The sequence below is a fragment of the Pundamilia nyererei genome, unplaced genomic scaffold, assembly GCF_000239375.1.
Source record: "Pundamilia nyererei isolate P.nyererei 1_Seehausen unplaced genomic scaffold, PunNye1.0 scaffold00019, whole genome shotgun sequence".
Classification (NCBI taxonomy): Eukaryota; Metazoa; Chordata; class Actinopteri; order Cichliformes; family Cichlidae; genus Pundamilia; species Pundamilia nyererei.
The window spans coordinates 2,948,435-2,972,821 of NW_005187420.1; the positions used below are offsets into that span (position 1 = coordinate 2,948,435).

At 45.2% G+C, this 24,387-nt stretch overlaps 2 protein-coding genes across 3 annotated transcripts; one reads left to right on the forward strand and one right to left on the reverse strand.

The window, feature by feature from the left end:
* Window positions 1–716: 716 nt before the first annotated feature.
* On the reverse strand, window positions 717–4,833 carry cog8 (component of oligomeric golgi complex 8). The gene is made up of 5 exons (XM_005726349.1): window positions 4,394–4,833; window positions 3,711–3,918; window positions 2,360–3,184; window positions 2,105–2,273; window positions 717–1,592 (listed from the first exon to the last, which is right to left on the reverse strand). Exons 1-5 carry the CDS (start codon window positions 4,720–4,722, stop codon window positions 1,315–1,317), a joined length of 1,809 nt encoding a protein of 602 aa, XP_005726406.1. The 5' UTR covers window positions 4,723–4,833; the 3' UTR covers window positions 717–1,314.
* A 2,520-nt stretch (window positions 4,834–7,353) lies between these two features.
* Window positions 7,354–23,887, forward strand: katnb1 (katanin p80 (WD repeat containing) subunit B 1). Of its 2 annotated transcripts, none has more exons than XM_005726350.1 (20): window positions 7,354–7,472; window positions 12,594–12,746; window positions 12,839–12,969; window positions 13,726–13,843; window positions 14,420–14,520; window positions 14,605–14,646; window positions 15,322–15,405; window positions 16,133–16,248; window positions 17,305–17,376; window positions 17,453–17,603; window positions 17,688–17,881; window positions 18,299–18,447; window positions 18,877–18,927; window positions 19,130–19,194; window positions 19,601–19,819; window positions 19,901–20,050; window positions 20,232–20,308; window positions 21,484–21,558; window positions 22,006–22,122; window positions 23,227–23,887. In XM_005726350.1, the coding sequence occupies exons 2-20, from the start codon at window positions 12,698–12,700 to the stop codon at window positions 23,366–23,368; spliced, it is 2,103 nt and encodes a 700-aa protein (XP_005726407.1). In that variant the 5' UTR covers window positions 7,354–7,472; window positions 12,594–12,697; the 3' UTR covers window positions 23,369–23,887. The 2 variants fall into 2 exon arrangements, with proteins under 2 accessions (XP_005726407.1, XP_005726408.1); XM_005726351.2 differs by lacking the exon at window positions 7,354–7,472 and adding an exon at window positions 8,464–8,547.
* Window positions 23,888–24,387: the final 500 nt, after the last annotated feature.

The window sequence follows — 24,387 nt, forward strand, 5'->3', positions numbered from 1 at the left end:
ACACTGTTTAAAGATCTCCGTATAAAGTTCTGTGTGCAACAAGGCCTCTGTAGCATCCAGACCACACTGATCTAGGTCTTCTTGGTAGAAGAAGGTGTTTCCTTTTTTCAGATGTTTAAATGCCAGCCTCCCCAGTTTCAGAAGAAATTTCCTTTCAGCCATCTCACTTGTTTCATGTCCCCCCCACATGTTTGTTCCCCTTCTTCATCTGAACCAACAAGAAGTGTGAGTACATGTCAGTCAGGGTCTTGGGCAGCTCTCCTCTCTGCTCTGTAGTCAACATGTGCTCCAGAACTGTAGCAGTGATCCAGCAGAAGACTGGGATTCTACACATGATGTGGAGACTCCTGGAGGGTCCACTGAAGGGTCACGTTTGGTCCGGCTTTACAAAGTGTGAAAGTCGGTTTGTGTTTTTCAGTGCAGGACCCCGACGTCTGACAGTAAAATCACACAAAAACCAACGATTCAAACACGACGCAGAGGGAGAACATGATCACTGGTTTACATTTTTAAACAGGAAAATAAGACCTAACAGGCAGGTGTAGTAAGGCTGTTAGTTGGTGGAAGTAGCGCCCACGAGGTGCTCACCTGTAGATCTGTGAAGGTGGAGATCCTTGAGTTTATCTTCAGATATTCCAGACAGGTGGAGATCAGCTCAGACTGACCGTGACTGTGCAGAAACTGCAGTACGCTCCTTTAAACATGAGACTGACTCGTCAATATAATTGATCTTTATTGATTTCCAATGAATCTTTGAATCAAAGTGAAAGATTTAAGTGTCCAGACAGTTTAACAAACCCACCATGTAAATCAGACACAGCTGACGGACTACAACTCCCAGCTGACGGACTACAACTCCCAGCTGACGGACTACAACTCCCAGCTGACGGACTACAACTCCCAGCTGCCTCAGCAGAAAAAGCTCAGAGATGAGGCCGACGCTGGATGAAAATGCAGAGTCAGTTTCTGCCCTTCAGGACTTTCCTATAATAAACCAAACTTTTGGTTTTCTCACATTTCTGACACGTTACCAGGAAAACACAAACATTCAGTTTTTCCTTCTTAGAGGACGAGAACGAGCTGAAGATCTCCGAGAGCAGAGTTAAAATCAGGTGGACTCCATCATCGATGGAAAAAGAAGCAAACTAAACTATTTGCTTATTTTCCTTCTACATTAGTGAGTAAACCTTTAAATAAGAGAAGAAATGTCACCATTAAAGCCTTTTTCTCACATATATAAAAATATTTTAATGCTTCAGTTTTGACAGATGTCCGTCACAGGATACAGTTTACAGAGCCAGCGTTTCCTCGCCTTCACTCCTCGTCCTGCTTCGGCTCTTCAAACTCCGTCTTTGTCAGTTCAGCTCCGGGTTTTGAGTCTCTGACGTCGGATGGGGTCGGCGCCGAGTCTGGATCTGCTGCCGGTTCTTTGGGCTCTATGTCAAACGTCAGGCTGCTCAATTCAGCCGTAATGTCGACCTCTGGCACCGGCGGCTCCTTCTGAGGAAGCAGGAAGTCCAGAGGCTCGAGGACTGCGGCGAGGTCGATGGAGCCCAGATGGCCGTACTTATGCAGCTGGGTGGGAGGAACACCTGCGGAGAGACAACCGATTTGATTCAGACCAAACTCTGCTGCTCAGCACTTCTTAAGCTGTTTTAGCCATTACAAAGAATAACTTTGAGATAAGAGTCGAGGGCAAAAAAAGAAAAAGAGGTTAAAGATTTTTCTCTTTTAAACTAATTTTGTGAAGTCTTCTTCTCATTGACTGATTGGACCAAAAGTCTACTACAGAAAAAAAGCTTGTGTGGTGATTTTGTGGTTTTATTAGTGCCCCCTACAGGCTGAAGCGGTCATTACTCCAAATTCAGACCATGGTTTCACAAACGTCCCAGTGGCTACGCCCATCTTTTATATACAGTCTACCATGTACGTTCGTGCGGTTTCCAGCCCAAGACCGAAGGTGACCAACAAGAACAACAGTTTAAACTGAGACCACATTATTGGAATAACGACTTCACTTCCAGGCCCGTCGTTAAACGTCTTCAGCATCACCGTGTCCGTTTTAAACAAAGAAACAAACTCAGACGTTGCTGCGAGTCCTCACCCAGGATGAGAGCGAGCTGAGCCGGTGGAAACAGGACCTGCAGGCAGCGGTTCAGGAAGGGCAGCAGGTCTTCAGCGTACGCACAGCAGAACTGAATAAACAGCTCCTTCTCCCGGCTGCTGAAGGCCGTCTCCTCCGCCCGGTGAAACACCAGAATCTGACGGGTCACCTGACAAAAAACGACACCGTCAGCAGCTGTTAATCCAGCATCAGTCTGACTTTAACCCAGATTACACCAAAGATCCAGCTGCTCACCATCTTCAGGGCTTCCTCCAGGCATTTGGTGACATTCTCCACCACTCCGATGGGGCAGCAGAGGCGGAGGTCGTTGAAGGCCGTCAGGATGTTGTTGAGAAAGCAGGCGAGCGGCTGGAAGTCCAGCAGGGACATTGGGGGCTGCAGGGTGCCGGGCTGCGGGGCGGGGGCTACGACGGGGATGGTCCCTGCCAGCACTGAGGGCAGGGCGATGAGGGTGTACAGGTTCATGTCCTCCTGGAACTTTTCCACCGCCTCCTTCACGGCTCCGCGGAACGTGTCCACCGCCACCCGCTGGAACATGGGCGCCAGCTGCCCGCGGAAGTCCGCCCCCACCCTGCTGAAGGACAAACCGAAGTACATGCACTGACCCAGCAGGGAGTCCAGGCGGCTGCCCACACCCCGCTGCAGGTCCCTCTCTAAGGTCTCCAGGAACTCCGCCACCTTGTGCACCACCCAGCCGTGGAAGATGGCGCCCTCGTTCACAGCCATGAGCCCACCGGCGGGGGGCACTAGCGGGTCCTCGTCAGAGAAGATGGCTCTGTACTGGGTGATGATGTCAAACAGGTGCACCCTGCAGGCCTCGATGGTCTTGGTGATGTGAAAGTAAGCATCGTTTTCAGGGATGGCGGCGAGGATGGAGTGCAGCCAAGTGCTGCGAGCCTGCAGGAACTTCACCCGCAGCTCCGCCTCCGTGAACACGTCCATACGCCGCAGGTAACCGATGACGCGGAGGCACACGGGTAGCTGGGAGTTGCTGCGGAGCTGCTGCAACAGCTGGTTGAGCATCAGCTGAGCCGACTGACGCACTTCACGCACGATACCCTAAAGATGGAGAAGGTCAAAGGTTAGAGGAGCCGAAACATTAGATGTTCTCCACAGTGACCTTTTCTGTTTTATATCTCAGCAAAGAGAAAGTTTCTCAACTGTTTTTCTCCAGTTTTTGTCAATTTAGAGTTTAAACTAGCGATTTCCAGCCTGTACCTGAACCTGAGCCCCATCAACAACCTCCCGCAGTCACATTTTAGCCTTTTCACCTTCTCTGAAAGCCTGCTTTGTTCCAGCTGGCCAACACCTGGAAGCCTGCTGAGGGGCAAAACCCAGAGCTTGTTAGCTGTGCACGTAACAAAAGAAAACTGAGTATTCAGAGCGGTCTGGAGCCTGAGCTCTTTAATTCTCTTCACACGTGTAATTGTTTATTTGAACATTTTTTCTCCAACAGCACACGACAGAAAAGTAACGTTTATTTAGCCCTAACAGTTCATTTTCCTAAATAATATTTAGAGTTTCATTCAGGCAGTAAAAAAAACCCAAACACACCCGCTTTTTGGTCAGCCTGGTCTGGACTCACCTGGATGACGGGCAGCGACGAGTGTTTCTTCTCCAGCCTCTTCACGTATGCCGCCAGCTCCAGAGCCTCTTCGTAGTAGCCGTTGCGGACGCAGGTGTCCATGAGCTGAGGAATCTCCAGAATCTCCAGGATCTCCGTGTGGCGGTTCAGAGTGAGGCTGTTCATCCGGCGGCTTGCTCCGATCTCCTCCGCCTCTTTCATGAAGTGCCTGAAAACAAAATGAGCCCCCAAAGCTCAGAGAGACAGCACAACAGCAAACACACAACTATGTGTAACACGTAACACTTTATAGCTCTAAGAACCTTTTATTATCTTTCATTAATGTTCCCAGTCTTTAGTTTTGTTCTGGTTGTAAAGTCTGGCTGCCTGTTTTTTATTCTGAAAGCTCAAAGGAAATTAATCTGCTGCTGTTTTATTCCCAGTCAATTCACCTTCTGTGGCATATTCCTAAGAAAATAACTAAGTTATTCACTTTGATTCTTTGTATTTTTCTGTATTTAAATATTTTGAATTTAAAGGCAGGTTGTGATCCTACAGTGAGCTACAATAATAATAATCTGCATCTCTCTCCTTGATCAGTTCATCCTGTGTGCTTTTTAAAAAAGTTTTTATTAACCTAACAGTAAATGATGACACTTCAGGTGTTTTATAGACCCCAGTTTCCTCCACAGGGAGCCACCGACCTGCAATTCTCTCCGAAGCGGGGCAGCTTCTCCAGCAGCCGGGACACGCTGCTCTCCACCCGGCCGAAGTCCCGGTAGATGTGCTCGGTGCAGTCGGCGGTGCGGATGAAGGTCTGGTAGTTGGAGAAGGCCAGCTCCCGGGTCTGCTGCAGGATCTGAGCCCGCTCCTCCGCCAGCCTCTCCGGCTCCCGGCCCAGCTTCTCCACCCCGAAAGAGCTGAGCTCCGACAGGTAGGCCGCGAAGTCCGGGTTGTCCCTCCAGCTGTCCGGGAAGCTGTCCTTAAAGATGGACGCCAGGATGCTCTCATCCTCCACGTCCACCGCCGCCATGTTTACCGCTGCAGGTTCACGGAGTCCCGGTTCACAAACTGACAGGTTTCCTGGTTGTAAACAACCGGAACATCCAGCGCTGACGAACACGTCCCGGTTCTTCTTCTTCTCCTTCTGACACGTGTCAAAAAAGCTTAAAGGTGAAATACTGCCACCTGCCGGTGTTGTGCCAAAAATCATTTCCGAAGTTTCTTTGTTTTTGTTTTGTTTTGACTGTATACTATAATAATAGGTATATATGAAATACATAGAATATATTTGTGACTCTGATTTATTGAGTTATTATATCTATTTTGTCCTTTTTGGTCACTTAAATCATGTTTCTATAACTGTGACGTTACATTTGTTGGCCACGTCTCTCTGGAAAAAGACATTTCTGTTGCTAAAAACTGATAACTCAGCTATTATCAAGGCAGCTTCTGCCTTGAGATAGCATTTCTTTTTCTTTTTTGTGGAAAGTGAATGAATCATTCATGAGAGAGATGTCGAACACTTTTTTCACAGATTACAGGCCAACAATTAATTTATGACTGTTTAAATGTTTTTGCAAATATCACCAACACCAATATGAATAATTACTAGGATACTGATTTACCTGTATAATAATATGATAATAATATTCTAAGTACATTACAGTACAGTAAATATATATGATACTATAATAGAAAAATTACACACACTCGTTAACCTCTCAGTGAACCTCTGCACCAAAGCCCAGTGAGGCTAAAAATAGCCTAAATGAATTTAAACGAATTACGTTATTACAACTAATGCATAGACTGGCCATGGGCATACCAGGCATTTGGTGATTTTTCGTTTTTATGGGCTGATGGTTTTTTGTTTGTTTGTAACAGTATAAACAATGAAAGGTGATGGATTGGCCAGATGCTGGCAGATGTGTAAGAAGTTGTTTGGTGGTGGCTATGGCGGAGCTCCCACTGAGGCCAGCAGGTGGATGAGGGAAAGGGGAGGCAGGAGGAGGAGGAGAGCCCCGAGGCGGCCGCCGGTCTGAGTGTCAGGTGAACTGAACTTCAGGTAAGAAGTTATGACCTGCAGTCTATCTGGGTCAGATATGAACCAAGTTTAGGTGGAGTTTATTTTTGTTGTGCTGACTTTTTACTGTCAGTTACAATAACTCGCACTGACGGAGTTCCTATACAACTGGGTGGGTGCTATGATGTTACTGATAGTGAACTTTACTTTATTCATAAGGGTAGTTAGTAGAGTTGCCAACCGTCCTGTAAAAACGGAATCGTCCTGCATTCAGAGAAAATATTACACGTTTGGTATTGAGCTGAGAAGAGACGCAGTTTGTCCCGAACTTTAGCTAGAATGAAAAAAAGACACAAAGCTGGATTTATTCTGCATCTTTACACTGTCAGCTGCCTCTTCTTCGCTCATTCAATCATGAAACTGATCAATGATCAACTGATCAGCTTTTCTCTCTCGTTTGTTTATCGCTCACTTTGCGCCAGAAAGAGGAAACCAGCAGATGTCGCGCTAAACAACAGCAGCACGTTTAAGCTTGATCAGCTGTTGTTAGAATGTATTTAATATTAATTTCTAGTATCAGCTGATGTTTGCTGGAGCCACAGCTGTAAAACTGCTGGTCATGATGTCAGTTTGGTTATCTGGTGAGAGGGAAACATGGAGATGAAACCAGGAGATGTCCTTACTGGATCATCAGAGCTGAACAGGTGATGGAGAAACAGGTTTACCTTTTAGGTGACATGAATGAGTTGAAGTTATGAACTGTTTCTGAGAGACAAATAACACCAGGATCCTTTTTAAGTAGCTGACAGCTGGTAACTGTGCAGGGGCGGGTCTAGCAAAGTCTTGCCAGGGGGGCAGGTAGGGCATTAACAGGGAGAGGTGGGCACAAAGAAATACTTTTCTTTCTTATTCTCATTTAAAATGTCTCGCTTTTAATAAATAATTATCTGAATCTTACAACCAAAGTTTTCATCTGATGTACAATGTATAGAAATCATACATATACCAACAAGACTGTACATCACTGTCACAACAGGGTTTGTTTTCATTCAACGGCTTTATGGCTTTTCCTGTAATACCTGGTGGGCCGGTCACTAGTCAAAATGCCCGAGCCGATTTTTTGTCCCAGTCCAGCCCTGACTAATGAATTAATTTCCTAATTAATTTTGTTTTATTTTAGTTTTGTAAATACACAATGTCATTTTAGATAGCTTTCATTTTCTTACAAAGCTGCTTTTCTTTCAGTGCAGCTTAAAACATTAGAGGCAAATTTAGAGGGGGCGGGTAACCAGGTTTATGAGAAACTACAAACCAAATTTAGAAAAGGGACAGATATGTGAGGGGGAAAATACTTAATCACAAGAAAATAAAAGATGCATTTAGGGGAAAATTATAAGGAAAATAATCTAAATTTACCAGAAAAGATTTGAGAAAAAGGGAAAAGTTTGGCAAACGTAACCAAAATAAAAACAAAGAGAAACCTGGCAAATCTGGAGAAATGGAAATTTAAGATAAATACCGCTAAGTTAACGGCGCTACTGAAAAGTTCAACCTAGTGATTGTTTCCTACAGTCATGACTTCGAAGCGTATTTGTTAATAAAGTTGTTTGGGGAAAAAGGCTAATGACGTCAGCGGAAGTGAGGTGTGTGATTCAGTTGCTAAGCTGCAGCCGAGCAGTAAACGGACCGTCGACAAGTTGCTGTCGCCGTCTCACCGGATCAACTTTAAGCCGTCCGTCGGTGACCGACAGACCGAGGTAAGCTGCCCAACGCCAGACTGAGTCTGCTCGGTCCAAGTTCCGCCGGGGAGCCGCTGCTCCTGATGCCGATGCCCGGCCTCAGTGTTCGGCTAACGTTAGCCCGGAGCTCGGTACGGCGGGTGGTTAGGTCAGCACCTGCCACAGAGTTAACGGGTTAAAGTGGGGAGCAGACGGACCTCCTCTGGTGTTTTAGTCTGAACATGAGCTCGTCTGTGGTTTAATGAGCTTAATGAAGAACCTTAATGAGATTACCTGAAGTTAGCTGAAGCTCCAGGAGAGCAGAGCAAACACTCCTGACCACAACAGCACTGCTCAGTTAGTTTACCGGTGTTTTCATACACGTTATGATCTGAGAAAAATGCGCCAGTTTCCATAAAGCGGAACAGAAATGTTCGCTTCAGTCTGCAGACAGTAACACATGAAGGTTCATGCAGATTTTAAATATTATTTTTGTGTTAGAAAAATAGATATTATCTAACAGTTTGGATGTAGATGAAGGTGCTGATGAGGATGAGAAATATCTTATTTATCCCATATTTGGGAGACTTTTGTTATAGCAGGAAATGAATATCAGACACCAACCGACATCACCTGATAACACCAAACAAGATTTATTCTGTTTGTTCATTTGTGAAATCTTGTGTTTGCAGGTGAAGAATTATGTTATTTAAGTGCACTTATTTAAGAAAAAAATTCAAGGAGTTTGAATTGTGCGGTTGCTTTGAGGTTGTTGATGATGTATCTGCACCGTGTCTTTATGGATCTAGAGAAAGCAGATGATAGAGTGCCACGAGATGCACTGTGGTACTGCATGAGGAAGTCGGGAGTAGCAGAGAAGGATGTGAGGGTGGTGCAGGACATGTATGAGGACGGAGAGAGACAGTGGTGAGGTGTGTGGTAGGAATGACAAATGGGTTCAAGATGGGGGTGGGATTACATCAGGGATCTCCTCTGAGCCCCTTCTTGTTTGCTGTGGTGATGGGCACAGGCTGATAGACGAGGCCAGGCAGGAGTCTCTGTGGATCGTGATGTTTGCAGATGACACCGTGAGCTGCAGTGGGAGCAGGTCGAGGTATGCTCTGAACACAAGAGGAATGAAAGTCAGTAGGAGGAAAATAGCTGAACCGAAGAGGATAACGTGCCACTCGTCTCGCTCTCATTCACACAATGAGAGAGACGAGTGGAAAGGTTAACATGCAAGCACCGGAGGTAGTGCCGAATGAATAATTGTTTCTGAGACGTGAGATGTGGGAATTTATGGATTTAAAATTTATCGCTCAAGCAGCCTCAGAAAGGCAGAAGTGTGGCAGTTTTTTATGAAGCTAGGTCTTTAACTGTTGTTGACTTCGACCCTGGCACGTTCTCCTCTTTGGCTCATCTATTATAATGAAATCATTCTGGTAGGTGATTTTAATTGGGATCGGTTTTCTCCTGTGTCTGATTATTTTAAGGCACACTGTTTTTAATCTAACACAAATGATTAAAGCCCCACACACCTTATTCCCCAATAAATCATCTTTGATTAATGTGCCACATCATTTCTCCGCAGCAGTTTTTACCAGTGCCTTGACTGATCGCTGCGTGGTTGCTGCTGCGAGGAACAGTTTCATGCTCTGAGCATCATCACAAACAGAAATTTAAAGCTGTTACATGAGCAAGCCTTTTGTCACGACTTCATGAATTTACATTGGGTCAGTTTTACATTGATGCACTGTGTTAACTTAGCTTGTAAATATTACTCTGAGAGTTTTATCTGCCTTGTGGACAAACATGCTGCTTTTTGCCAGGTCAGAGTGAAAGGGCGGGACAGGAAGCAGCCCTGAGCAGCTTCGAGAAAGTCCGACACTGATGCCAATGGCTAAGGTTTGGCAGCTGCGTAATAGCTTCGCTGCTTCTATTAGGAAATCCAAATGTGATCACTTTCTGATCTTAACCACTGACAGTCTCAAAGTCCCTGGGACGCTTTGGCAGACTATAGATTCTCTCTCTGACAGCTTTGAAGAGCATTAACATTAAAAAGTCACCGGTCCAGACAATCTGTCTCCGTTCTTCTTGTGTCTGCTTGCAAACATCATAGATGAGACAGCGTCTTATATTTTTAATCTTTGCATACAACTGAACACTTCAGCAGAGATCCCAGTGTGCCTTTGTACTGCCCTCCTGAAAGGTGATGATTCTTGGATGTTAATAATATGAACCAATCTGCAAACTCTGTATTTTAGCTGAGATTCTTTAATGGCTGAGGAATAATCAACCTTAGAGCTATCAGAATGAAAGTGATATTTTATCTCTCTAGTACTGTAACTTAAAGGTTTAAAGTTTAAAGTTCTCAATGATATCTACGAGGCCCTGGAAGCAAAGAAATACTGCACCCCTCTTTTTATTGATCGAAAGCCTCCGGCACTGTTGATCGTGGGGTTTTATGTCAGAGGTTATTGGAAAAGGGCCGTTCAGACCAAGCTAAGCACTAGGGGTGCAACGATATTCGTATCGATATTGAACCGTTCGATACAGAGCTTTCGGTTCGGTACGCATATGTATGAACAATACAAAAATTTGAATTTATGTTATCAACTTTTCTTCTGACGGTGCTGTCTGTGATGAGAGCTCAGTGGATCTGCGCTCGACTACTCCGCCTAGGCTGCACTGTCAAGCGCAAATCCACTGAGCGCAGCGCAAGCTAGTTAGCTCGTTAACGTGTTGACGCCGTCCAGCCCCACGCACTGGCCGATCTGCGGTAGCTTGTTAACGGAGATTTGCCGTGTTGTGGCGTTAACGTCATTTCAGATTAACGCTGACAGCACTAGTGGGAACACAACGAATATGACTGCACATTTACTCCGACATCATCCTCGTGCAAAGATAAGTGGAAGCAGACAAAAACAACAAGCAGCATGCTACAAACTTTACCCGAGTCATTTAGACAGCCGTTAGCACAGGATTCTCCTTATGGGGACCTGATATGTTTAATATGCTGCTGAGAATATAGCCCAGAAGAAGCGGATAGTAGAGCTTTTATTTTGAAAGAGCCATTTCTCTGTAATAAACTCTTTTCCAAAGATGAGGGATTCCTCAATCAGATAGATTTATTTTTTTATTACTTTGTTGTTTCAGCAACATTAAATTTAAAAACTGTACTTTTGACTTAAAATATATATTTATAATTTTAATAAATGACAAATTAAAAAGGCATGAACATTTTTTGTATTAGTATCGAACCGAACCATGAATTTTGTGTATCGTTGCAGCCCTACTAAGCACCTTTCTCACCATAAGCAGTGTGTGCAGTTTAATGGTCTCTCTTCCAGTTTTTTAAATGTGACTGATGGAGTGCCACAGGCTTCTGTCTTGGGACCTGCGTTATTTACTATTTATGTCAGTGCTGTGGGACAAAATCTAAGTGCAACTGCCTATTTTTACGCAGATGATTAATTATGGTAATAATCTGGTACCCTGGTATCGACATGGTTTTCGAACATTTGCAGTTAGCTGTACACAGTCACAGCTGTTTCTGCTAAGGCTGTCTTTGAAATGCGTCTATTAAAAAAAAAACATGGTTGTGTTCTTCTCAGAGGGTTCGGTTAACCCTAATCCTAACTTCCCTCTCTTGTATCTTCTCAAGGTATTAACATTAAAGCTGTGGACTCTTACAAACATCGAGTTCCTGTTGAAGCTAGGCTGAAGCTGGAGTTTTGTTTTTCTTAGAAATGGATCATTGGACTTTGTTTATCACGGCATTAAGATTTATCACCGGCTGTAAACCTTTAGCACACCACTACTTTATATTCACTGGTTGATTAGTCCTCATTAGCCTCGTGCAGGATGGTTCATTGATAGCATTTTGTCTCTAAATTCATTTCTGGTTTGCTCGTCTCCTATTTGTCAGATTACCTGTAATCTGACAAATAGTTTAGTCACAATCTGCGTTCTCAGGACTTCTTTGCACTCCCTGTTCAGACCTCAGAGAGAAGGTATTCTCCTTTTCTGTCCCGTCCTCATGGATTACATGACAGAAGGATTTCAGGCTCTCAGCTGATTTTGCTCGTAGACTTTAAAAGACACATAAATGGTTTTGTGAAATCATCACTGGGAATCTTGTTTTTAGTTTGACTGTGTTTTATTGCTGTTATTTTATTATGCCTGTTTGAAACAGCTAAATGAGGCATTGAGTCTCAGGACTGTTTGTATAAATAAAGGTAAAATGAACAAGCACTTGGTGACAGTGGTGAGGAAAAACTTATTGTCACAGGAAGTAACCTCGAGAAGAACCACGCTCGGGGAGGGGCCGGTATGGGAGTGAGGGGAGGAAAAGAAAACACTCAGTGCATCATGGGAATCCACCAGCAGCCTGAGACTATAGCAGGAGAAATCTGCTCTCTTTCTAGTCCCTGTCAGGACTCTTGCTGCAGCATTTTGGATCAGCTGAAGGCTTTTCAGGGAGTTTTTTGGACTTCCTGATAATAATGAATTACAGTCGTCCAGCCTGAAGTAATAAATGCATGAACTAGTTTTTCAGCGTCACTCTGAGACAGGATATTTCTAACTTTAGAGATGTTGCACAAATGGAAGAACACAGTCTTACATATTTGTTTAATATGTGCGTTGAAGGACATGTCCTGGTCAAAAATGACTCCAAGGTTCCTCACAGCGTTACTGGAGGCCAAGGTAATGCCATCCAGAGGAAGAACCTGCTTAGATACCATATTTGTAGGAAATTAGTGGTCGTCAAGGTTTTTATATCTTTAAGACATTCCTGCAGTTTAACTAACTTATATCATCTGGCTTCTGGCTTGTATACAGTGTTTTCCAATAATAGATGAGTTTAAATATTTGGAGTCAACCATCCAAAACAAGGGACAGTGAACAAGAGACATGAAGAAGTGTGCAGGCTTGGTGGAGTTTCAGGGGTGATTTGTGACAGAAGGACAGCAGCCAGCATGAAAGGGAGGGTTTACAGGGTGGTAGTGACACCTGTGTGGTTTGGAGGCCGAGCTGAAGACGATGGCATCTTCACTGGGAGTAGAAATGAGAGCTCAGCGTCAGAGAGGCGAGACTGAGACGGTTTTATATGTCTTATCTCTTCTATCACTTATTTATCACTGTGTTGTGTTCCTGCAGGTGTTTGACGCTCAGTGCAAACACTAAATGAGGAGCTGATGTCCATCTCATGAATTAACCTCAGCCGGGGTCCAGTCGTCAAACACAGCAACCAGTCTCCCAGTATGACCAGTATGGCTGCCTCCAGCACTACCAAGATAGCATGGCGCCTTCGTGAGTATTAAAGTTACTCAAACGATCATCACACCCTTCCTGTCCAGCAGCCCAGCCCAACCTGAATTTGTTCCTCCTTTGTTGCCGTACAGAGGAGTTCGAGGCTCACTCCAGCTCCATTTCCTGTCTGGCTCTGGGGAAAAGCTCGGGCCGCCTGCTGGCCACAGGAGGAGAGGACTGCAGGGTCAACATCTGGGCCGTCAGCAAGGCCAACTGCATCATGGTCAGTCCCCCGCAATGCAAAATGCGACGGGTTTGTAATTTTTAAGGTTTCTGTCGAGGTTTTTTAGGCCTGAAACATGAGCAGATTTAAAGGAACCCATCCTTTACCTACTGCTCTTCTGCAGTCTGCAGGTCATGACGCCCACACCTGCCTCTCTCCTGTCACCACCTCACGCTTTTATCTTTATTATTGATTCATTTCTGATTGTTAAATGATGAAAACAGAGTTCGCTCCATGGGAATTAAACGGACTCATGTTTCCCCTCCACTGCTCGCCATCTTCCTCCAACTAAACTAACCTGCCTGACCTCTTACGTTGTGTGTAGTGCACCACATCATGGCAGAGCACAGACTGTATATAAAGGATGGATGTAGATTTGAATTCTGAAAAGTGAAGCTTAAACCTGCGTTTTTCATGAATGTCCAGCAGGGGGCGACTCCTCTGACTGTGAGAAAACGAGCCGCCTCCTCACCTGATCTCTGAGCTCAGTAAACAGTTTCCTGACGGCTTTGTGGTCTCAGTCGCTGTTTTTAGGTCTTATTGAATAAAAGATGAAGCTCATTTTGGAAATGATGGTTTCCATTAGTGTTCAGGGGGACGATAAAGCAGGAGAGGAAGGTGGGCTTATTTTGTGATTGACAGGTGACGTGGTGTCCCTCAGCAGCCTCACTAACATTTAATATACAGTCTGTGTTTTGAGAAAGGAGCGAGGTGCAGTTTTAGGTGATGATGTCTGTTCTGACTGTTTCCTCTCAGAGTCTGACTGGTCACAAGAACCCAGTGGAGTCTATCCATTTCAACGTGTCGGAGGAGCAGGTCGTCGCCGGGTCGCAGTCAGGTTCAATACGAGTCTGGGACCTGGAGGCTGCCAAGAGTAAGACTCTGTCTGTTCTGTGGCTACGAGGCTTTTTAGTCAAAGCTTCACCGCCTCTAAACTGTCTGTGTGCGTAATTTATCTGCACAGGTGCTTTAGATCAGCGGTGGACAGCGTGTAAGGTTCACACTGACAAGAAGTGAAGTGAGCGAACCAGTCGATTAGAAATATGACACACAAAGAGCTGAAATGTGTTAAAATCAACGACTTTGCTTTTTTTTTTTATTCGTGTGGTGAGTTTTTTCTAAATTTCTGAGTGCAAAGTTTGAGCTATGAGCTCTTCCACCTCTGCTGCCTCGAGGACACAGACAGGACATCCGTCATACCACATGATGTAATATGGTACATCGGTCTGATTGAGTATATGTTATTATTATTAGTGTTTTTCCATCTACTCTTATTTTGAAAAATGATACAGCTTCCTCAGTGTTCAGTCTCAGGCTGTAACGGAGGACGTTGTACCCCGCAGTCAGAATAATCGTCCGTCCCATCATGCGGAGGCGTTTTAATGCACCTAAGCTGGGTCTTAGTTAGAAAGAGATGCAAAGAGGTGACCCTGCTGCTTCCTGTGCTCAGTTTTAAGGACTCTGATGGGACACAAAGCCAACATCACCAGCCTGGGCTTCCATCCCTTTGGAGACTTCCTGGCCTCCAGCTCCATGGACACAAACATTAAGGTAGGCGTGCTTTCCTGTGTGAGAACATCTTTGAAGTCTTAATCCGCTCTAATGAAATGTCTTCTTTTCTGTCGCTGCTGTCAGCTGTGGGACGTGCGGAGGAAAGGATACGTGTTCAGATATAAGGTAAGTTTGTGCTCAGGATGACAGGCCGGCTCCTAATATCCTGCTCGAATCCAGGTGCACGTTTCTAACAGGTGGGCTGCAGGTGGATTTGGTAAACACACCTGTGGTGACCTAACAAAGTGTGATGTGGACATTTGCTTCAGTGGAATCTGATCTTTTATGCAAATGAGTTGACCTCATCTGACCTGGAAACAGCACCGTGTGAAAAGCTAAATCCTGATTGTTTTCAGGTTTCTGACAGATTTTTGATGTTTTTCAGACGTTTAAGCCCCGCTCTACATTCTGATGCTTGTTTTCCACAGTTGTACCATCACATACAAAACAAACACACACAGACACGTGGTCACTGTGCACCAAAGCCGAGGACGCTCAGAATGATTCGGATTCAACTGTGTCAGTAAACGGATTATTGCATTTAAAAGAACTGAGAGACTTCAATTTAATTTTGTTTATGCAGCGCCAAATCACAACATCAGTCACCTCAATGCGCTTTATACTTTAAGATCTACATACAGAGAAAAACCAACAATCATATGACCTCCTATGAGCACTTTGGCGACAGTGGGAAGGAAAAACTCCAGAACCAGGCTCAGGGCTTCTACTTTCCTTCAAAATAAAAGCTTCACATGAGCCTCGATAGCAAAAATCTGACCAGTGCTGGTGTTGGTGTTGCAGGGTCACACTCAGGCTGTGAGGAGTTTGGCCTTCAGTCCTGATGGGAAGTGGTTAGCTTCAGCGAGCGACGACTGCACCGTCAAGGTACGACCTGATCTGACGTCTCACCTTTAATGTAAAAAATATATTTTAAAGATTGTTTTTCCCGGTACTTACATGTTGTGGTAACTCTGACTCTGTAACAGTAGATGCTGAGAAACCTTCAGAGTAACTATAACCTGCAAGAGTTACACGATGCTGTGAATGTAAACTGTGAAGCAGAACATCAGCAGCAGGAAACTGTGCAGAAAGGCTGGAAGACGTTAAGATGTTCCAGCTGGTCCTGGTTCATGTTTGGTAGTCACGTGTTCCCATAAAATAAAACGAGCGATTGAATCGCAACATTTTTAGATTCTTCTACATTTTAAAATGGTTTTAAAAGGTCCGTCTGTTGAATCACTTCAGTGTTTTAGGATTTTTAAGATTCATCTTTTCTATTAAAATAGTTTTCAGGACACTTTTTGACCCAGGTTCAGTTACATTTATTTAAATAAAGTAATAAGCTGGTGATGTGTAACGACTCGTTAGGCTAACATTTCATCGATGTTTAGAATTAAGTTTCATTTCATTTGCAGCGGTCGGATGTTCGGGTGTTTGAGAGCATCTTGGGAATTTAAAAGTGTGAACATGATGTGTTTATTCTGTAAATGCTGTGAAAGCATCAAACCGGCAGCATCCTGTAATAAAATCGCTCATTCTGATTGGCTGAAGGAGGTGAGCTCTGCTCTCTTCCTGTTCGATGACCTCAGCCCTGTCCTCTTGTCTCCATCAGCTGTGGGACCTGGCTCAGGGGAAAACCATCACGGAATTCAGATCTCACACCGCCGCCGTCAACATCGTCCAGTTCCACCCCAACGAGTACCTGCTGGCCTCCGGAAGCTCCGACAGGTACGTCGCCGCAGGCCGAGCGCCCGAGACGCAGCAGCTCGGAGCTGAAGGAGCGACTCATGAGTGGAATCAGTGTTTGTGACACTTTGTTCGTTTTTCTGTTTCATGAAGCTCAGAGGCTGCGCGAGGTTGTCCTCTCTCTGTGCCGCCAAGGTTTTATTTTGGTGCTGAGTTTGATTGTTTGTGGCATTTTTTAAATGTAACATTTCTTTTAGTCTGAAATTCTTTTACTTTTTTTCACATACATGTCCTGTGTCTTCTACATGTCCTCTGCATGTGCCACTAAATCATACATTTATAACTAAAAGCAAACAGGAAATATAATATAAATATAATAAAATGGAAATAATAACTCATCCTTTCTCCAACACAACCAGCAAGTGCACTCAGTATTTAATCATTTCTTTATTTTTGCATATGAAGTATAAATAAGTATTCCAACATGAATCACTTAAATTGATTATTATGTTTAATTTGAGGACATCGACCTGGTGTTAGAGACAGTTTATAAGTTACACCAGCAAGCAAAGCTGTAGTTTGTGGCCTGATTTTCCGATTGTCATGTGATCGTGATGGAGCCATTAAAGCTTTGAATGTGTCACTTCAAAGAAATGAGACATTTTGTAGGTTTTGGCCTGTTTTAGTGACAGAACAGGGAGCTGGGTCATTTTTATCTCAAACAGTTTATTGATGGAATAAATCTTACTCTCATTTATGAGAATAAGAAGTGACTCAAACACATACTTTCTTCAATTAATTATAAAAATGTCTTTAGCTTAGCTTGTAGTTAGAGCTGGGTTAGGCGACCCTAACCATCCCTCAGGTTCCTGGGGACTTCCCATGATGCACTGAGAGGTGCACTTTGCCCTCCACTCCCTCTTTTGTTCGTGTTTCGTTCCTCTTTTCTCTTTCTCCTCATTTACTGACTTGTCACTGCTGACCGTGGATCTGTTGGAGGTCTCTTCCTGTTCCTGTAGCGTCTTCACCTGACACTATAAAACACCTACAGGTGTCTCTAATGAGCTGCAGCTGTATGAACTCTGCATGTGCTTGCAGGACCATCAAGCTGTGGGATCTGGAGAAGTTTACGATGATCGGCTCGTTGGAGGGCGACACGACTCCGGTCAGGTGAGTTTTTCCCGTTGCAGCAGGGTGTAACTGGAATGTGACCTCTGACCTCTGACCCCTGTCCCTGTGGTTTCAGGTGTATATGTTTTAGCCCAGATGGCTCCTGCCTGTACAGCGGCGCCACGGACTCGCTGCGGGTCTTCGGCTGGGAACCGGACCGCTGCTTTGACGCGGTGCCGGTGAGCTGGGGAAAGGTGTCTGACCTCGCCATCTGCAACCAGCAACTGGTGTGTAGCTCCGCCCACCGCTCAGTAACAGTACTGTGCAGAAGTTTTAGGTAATCTTAATCTTCCACCTTCTCCACATGTCAGATCGGCGTGTCTCATCAGCTGTCGAGTGTGTCGTCCTACGTGGTCGATCTGAAGAGGGTAAAGAAGAGCGGTGGCGCCGTGATCCAGGGGATCATCCAGGACGACCAGCCGCTCACAGAGCCGAAGAAGGACCCCAAAGGAGCGGCACTGCGAAAGAACTACGAGAGACCCACGACCACCTGCAGATCGCAGAGGTACGGCACACTGAGAGACAGGAGAAAATACTACAAGTACTGACTCCTGGATTTAAAGTTTTATACATGAGCCACTGGTTTCATTCATCAAACACTCAGATCACATGTCAAAGAGAAAGTTCATCCTCTCTGAAGCCGAAACAAGGTTCTTATCACAGCTCGGCTTTTCCTGTAGATACAAATATATCTGTACGTATGTACGTACAGATATATTTGTATCTACATACATACATATATACATATGTATGTATGTAGATACAAATATATATATATAGAAAACAAATATATATATAAAAAATCTTATTTGACTTCAGTGGAAAAGTTTCACTTCCAGATTCTTTAATAAAAGTAAATAAAGTAAAAAATTTGCAGTTTTTCTTCTAAAAACAAACAAACAAATGTTTGTGATGTCATCAGGTTGAAGCACCGTTCAGAGTCTGACAGGCGGAGCCCCGAAGGCGAGAGGCGGAGCCCTAGCGAGGACGAGGCGGACGAGAAGCTGTCGTCTGCTGAGATCCACAACGCCGAGGACTACAAGGCCATCTTCCAGCCAAAGAGCGCCATCTGTAGGTGGACCCGGAGCATCGCAGCTCAGATGTTGAATAAAGAATACAGTTATACGTACATACAACAAGATCTGTGAAATATTGCTATTGAAAAGGACGCTGAGTTCATCTTTAATCAACACTGCACCAACAAAATCTGTGTTTAGTTTCCCCGAAAGCTTCTATTTCCTCACCTGTTGATCCACCTGCAGCATCGCCATCAGTTCTGCTCTGGCTGATTTTGAGAAGCAGGCCATATTTGAAAAGTGAGAGGAGTAAACATTACTCGCTGTAAGAGCCAAACAGGATGGGAGGATCTGATTGGTTCTTTGTGCCTTTTTTAAAATATTCATCCTGATGAGGACAAAGACACTCTCGTCATTTCTTCTTTTGTTTTCATGTCGTCACATTTATTTTGCAGTCTGAGCTCCTCGTTCTCCTCTCTTCCAGCTCGCACTCCTCCTAAGATGTCGGAGCCTTTTCCCGCTCCTCCAGAGGACGGTGAGTCCGGCACAGCTTCACGTTTCTGTGAGACATCAGGAGACGACGCGCCTCCGACGTTTCAGTTTATAGATGAAACACGAACAATAAATCACGTGTTCGACAGTGAAAAACACACGACACAAAAACACACGACAGAGGTGTTTCAGCTCCTGTTTTGTGGTTACTGGGTCGTTTCCTGATGATTTCTTCTTCTGCTCAGAGTCCATTTTGGCGATCAGCCGGCAGCTGAAGGACATCAAGTCTCCTTTTCCTGATAAACAGCAGGTCAGTGAACGCAGCAGCCGTGTGTCTGTGTGGAAACATGGACGCCTTAGGACAGCGGACTATAAATGCAACGAACCTATCAGAGCTCAAATACCTGCTGTTTACAACAAAGTAGTCCTCCAGCCGCTCGGTTTTCTCTTTAGTTAAAGATTTTTCTTTGTCTTCAGAAAATCAGTTTAATTCAAAACCATCTAAAACCTTTAACAGCTGTGTGACTGGTCTGAGTGCGGTTACATGAGAGGTTTTATGAGTCTAAATTAACAACTAAAACGATGTGTGAGAAATTATTTTGTAATAATTTCTTGTTTCTGTCATTATTAACAGTTTTTCCAAAAATCAAATGCCCATAAAAACAGCTGAGATCAGAGAGTAAAGGCTGTGACTGCTCGTGTCTGTTGTTTTAAAGGGTCCTCCGCTGGCTGCCTCCACTCCCGTGGTGAGGGTGGAGCCTACGGTCATTTCCGCTGTGAAGCGTCCGTCCCCTCCAGCTGCGGGCACAGTGTCCTCCAGCCACCCCGCTCCCACCCAGCCCCCCGTCACCGCGGCCAAATCCAAACCGCAGCTCAAAATCATCTCGAGCGCCCGGAACGAGCCCATCGGGCTGAACGTGGCCGACTTCCTGCCCGTGAGTGCACGCGTCAGTGTTTTTAGATTCTCGCGACAGCTTTGATGATGAGAATAAAGCTGAACGTGTGTGGTCGGTCAGTCTTCACCCAACCACAGATCTGGAGCCCTGAGTGACGAGGAGGCCCTGACCCAGATGAAGAAGGGTCACGAGACCATGTGTGTGATGCTGAGCAGCCGACTGAAGAACCTGCAGACGGTCCGAGGGGTGTGGACCCGAGACGGCATCAAGGTGAGGCTGACACACCGGTACCAGCAGCTCGCACGTGTGTGTGAAGGTCATGACCGTTTGGCGGTCTTCTGCCCGGATACAGCTGGGCAGCTCATTCATGCAGCTCCTTCTTTTATTGTTTTGTTTTCAGTTCGTTTGTGTCAATCAAAATATTTTCAAACTGCTCTTTGTTTGTGTGCAGATCGCTCTTGACACCGCCGTCTCCATGAGTGATCCGTCCATAGTCGTGGACATCCTGAACATCATCAACCCCCAGCCGTGAGTCTCACACACACACACACACACACTCGTTTTCATATCTTAGTGAGGACATCTCATTGACATCATGCTTTAGAGAGCCGCTTACCCAAACCATGAAAAATGAACGCCTACTCGTAACCCGGAGGATTTGAGCCTCAATAATGCATTCAAGCTCGTGGGGACAGGCACTTTGTCCTCACAGGTGACTGTTGGTCCCCACAAGTATAGTAACATTTCAAGTTTCGGTCCTACAAAGCTGTCTAAACAGGTACACACTCACACACACAAACCCGTTTCTACATCTTTGTGAGAACCCTAAGTCACACCTTGGCTTGGCTGCTCCTCAGGGATGAGAGTTTCACACATCTATCCAGTCAAGTTAAATGACTAATTACTGTAGAGCAGGGGTGTCAAACTCAAATACACAGTGGGCCAAAATTCAAAACTGGAACAAGGTCGCGGGCTAACGTTAATATTTATTGAAAAAAAAAAATCTTCCTCCAGATGTAAGAATGAATCTTTTCTTATGGACTCAAACACGTTTTGCTGAAAAACTGAATATGGAACAAGCAAAGCTTAATACTAAACAATATATATATTAGCTGTATAACACCAGTAGGCTAGCTCTGATAGTCATTTGGTATGGCTTCGCGGGCCAAATGTAATTAGTCTGTGGGCCAAATTTGGCCCACGGGCCAGAGTTTGACACCTATGCTGTAGAGCCTAAAGTTGTGCGCCGCTTGTTTAATTAAAGACACAAAGAAATCTGCTTATTCTGCAACAATAGGCCATTTTGTCCCCACAAGTATAGTAGCATGCCAATTTCCTGTCCTGACAAAGATGTCTCACACACACACACACACACACACACACACACACACACACAATTCTGATTTTATACAAGTACAAATCTTTATTTACACTGGAGTTCAAAAACAAAACCTTTCTTTGTTAGTTTAACCCAAAAAATCTAAAAACAGTGACAGAAGCTGACGATTGATGACAGACGAATCGTTCTACGCAGCTTTATTATTATTTTCAGTCTGTTCTGTTTCCAATCACTGAAAAGTTTTTATTGTTTATTTGATTGCATCTGTCTTCTAAGTTTCATTTTGAAGAGTTTGACCTGCAGTTGTTTGCGGGTTGCTGACCTTTATGAACGTATAAAACCAGATGTTGTGCTGCTGTTCCAGATCTCTGTGGAAGCTGGACGTGTGCATGACCGTCCTTCCTCAGCTCGACAAACTGCTGCAGAGCAAGTACGAGAGGTGAGCGGCTCCGAGGTAAAGTTTCTGTTGTCCAGAGACGGCGCGCGAGCGTTCAGCGGCAGAGGGTTCGTTTTAAAACAACGTCAGCATCTTTGTGGGCGTTTTCATCAAGTGTGACGGATGAGTTTGTGGGTTTCACCATTACAATGAGAGAAATGAGTTCTGATGATGCTTCAACGAACTGCCGGGAGGCAGCTCGGGTTGCATCAGAGATGATTTCGTCTTCTCAAAGTGAATTTAAAACTCTAATTCGGATGTTACGTAAAAAGAAAGATCACTTCCTGTTTGGTAACCTGAGGTCACCCAGAGTACTTTGATTGTCAGGAGGTGGAGCAGATCTCCGCTTCCTCCCGTCCTGAACCTGAACCTGCCCCGATGCCGTCAGTGTGTCGGTATGTTGTGTAATTCGATCATCCAATCAGCTTCTTTCTCTGTGCGTTTCCTCAGCTACATACAGACCGGCTGCACGTCTCTGAAACTCGTCATGAAGCACTTCTGGACGCTGATCTCGGACACTCTAAAGGCCACGCCGTCCGTCGGGGTCGACATCACACGAGAGGAGCGGTGAGTCTCACATCCGTCCAACAGCTGCTTGACTGATTTAGCAGCACCATCAATCAATCTGCTGATTACTCAGATTACTCTGAGGAGGAAACGCCCCAAACCTCGGCTGACTTCACCTCTCGTTCTGTGTGGGACGTTTTTAAAGATGTCTGACACGTGTTCGAACCCAGAGACTTGATTCCTGCTGTAATCGCTCCTCAGCCGGCTGCTTTTCCCTTCCAGGTCTCCTCTTTGCACTCTGTGCATCTGCAGGAGCCACAGCTCTATTTTAGTGACTGTAGTAGGTTTGTTTGTCCAGCAGGTGTCACCTGTGTGCTGCTGGCGAGGGCCTGCGTCCTCGCCAACAGCACACAGGCTGCTGAAGTTAAAGGACGTCAGAGAGAGCAGCATGTTAGTGCGGTGGGGCTGCACTCATTCTGTGCCTCACTGCATTTGTTGTGAATGAAGGATGCTTCAGTGTCTCCTCCTCCAAAGGAGGTAAAAAAGGAAACATTAAACCACCTTTGGTGTAGTACTCAGACGACAGGAACCTTCATAATAAAATGAATTTAACTGTAACCAGCAACAGTCAGTTTCTCTTATAAAGGTTTGTGCAGAGATGATGTAAATCAGGTGAGACACTGGAGCAAAGATTCATAGCAACACATCATCATCATCAGTGGCGGTTTGTTCGATCACTGAAGGAAAACAGTTTTAATCGGACAGACTCGCCAACGTAAACGGTCTGCATTTGTATAGCGCTTTTCTAGTCCATAGGACCCCAAAGTGCTTCACACTACATTCAGTCATCCACCCATTCACACACACACTGGCGATAGCAAGCTACATTGTAGCCACAGCCACCCTGGGGCGCACTGACAGGAGCGCGGCTGCCGGGGCACGAGGCCGCCGGACACTGGCGCCACCGGGCCCTCTGACCACCACCAGTAGGCAAACATGGGGTTAGTATCTTGCCCAAGGATATTTGGCATGCATGCAGGATGCAGCCTGGGATCGAACCACCGACCTTCTGATTAGTGGCTGACCTGCTCTGCCACCTGAGCTACAGCCACCCCAACGTCTTTGTCTTCTGCGTTTGAGCCTCTGATGTTTTTGTGCTTCCAGACACCAGAAGTGCCGAGTGTGCTGCAAGCAGCTGAAGAACCTGAGCAACATCGTGAAGAACAAGGCGACGCAGGTCGGTCGTCACGGCAGCACCTTCAAAGAGCTGCAGCTGCTCATGGCGCCGCTCGACGACTCGCCCTGAGGGCGGCGCTGTGGATCAGCTGACTCGCAAGACCCCGCACTTTGTGTGTCCTTCTTTTGTCACGACTCTCTCCTGAGGCCTCCGTCACAGAAGAAGAAATGTTTTAATGTTGAAGACGTTAAGTGACACTCAGAGGAAGTCGAGAAATTAAACCGCCGCTGCTAAACGAGCGGGTCGGTACTCGAATCGGGGAGGAGTCTCGGTCTCGTATGGAGGCGCTGACGGGAATGTGCCTTCAGAGGTTTAGATGTTTAAAAAGTGCTCACAGGTTTGCACCACACGAGCGATTCATGAAAGGCGGAGTAAAGATCAGCGGACAGAGACAAACCGCTCTGATGCGAACGTTTGAATCTGCCATGTTTAATCCCGTAAACCAGCGACGCAGATTTAAAAACGCCAAAAACAAACTCCAGCTCGGACTCTGTGCACACGTTTTCACTTTTCTACTGTTCACTTTCTCCACTGTGTTCATGTACAGCTCTGTTTATTTAAATAAAGACAAAATGAAGTTAGAATAAAGTCGACTTTGCTTTTGCGTGAATATCACTTCAGAGGATCAGCCAGCAGGAAACGGCTCATTTAAACCACTCTTCACATTACTGTACTCTTCAGAGTGACTCATGAATGCACCAGAAGCTCGGTCTCAGATTTCCTGCAGACCTCAAATGCAACATGCACTTCTACATCAGTTTAGAGCCAAGCGTGTGAAAGTCATGTCGGGTGATCTGCTCACAGATTTAAGTCTGTAAAGAATTAGACATTTGCACAGGAAGCTTGTGGAAAGACATGATCGAGCATTATTTCTACAACATAAGACCACTTTGACTCATATTTGAAGATATTTTCTTGAGTGTACGGTCAGGTCATGAGTGTTTGGGCAGTTTTTGTTCTTTTGCTTCTGTAAACGACTACAATTTATTTAAAATAGTAAAATATGTGACTGAAATACAGATAACAGCTTGGCACAGGTTTGAAAACTGCACACAGCCGAGTGTGACGTGTGGGCGGAGTCACCGGTG

Excerpts from the sequence above, each read along its gene's own strand:
- cog8 (XM_005726349.1), bottom strand. The coding sequence starts at position 4,722 with ATGGCGGCGGTGGACGTGGAGGATGAGAGCATCCTGGCGTCCATCTTT. Across the intron at positions 3,919-4,393 it reads CGCTTCGGAGAGAATTGCAG|GCACTTCATGAAAGAGGCGG; the intron begins GTCGGTGGCTCC and ends TTTTGTTTTCAG. Across the intron at positions 1,593-2,104 it reads TCAGCTCGCTCTCATCCTGG|GTGTTCCTCCCACCCAGCTG; the intron begins GTGAGGACTCGC and ends GTCTCTCCGCAG.
- katnb1 (XM_005726350.1), top strand. The coding sequence starts at position 12,698 with ATGACCAGTATGGCTGCCTCCAGCACTACCAAGATAGCATGGCGCCTT. Across the intron at positions 14,521-14,604 it reads CCATGGACACAAACATTAAG|CTGTGGGACGTGCGGAGGAA; the intron begins GTAGGCGTGCTT and ends CGCTGCTGTCAG. Across the intron at positions 21,559-22,005 it reads CTGCAGAGCAAGTACGAGAG|CTACATACAGACCGGCTGCA; the intron begins GTGAGCGGCTCC and ends GCGTTTCCTCAG.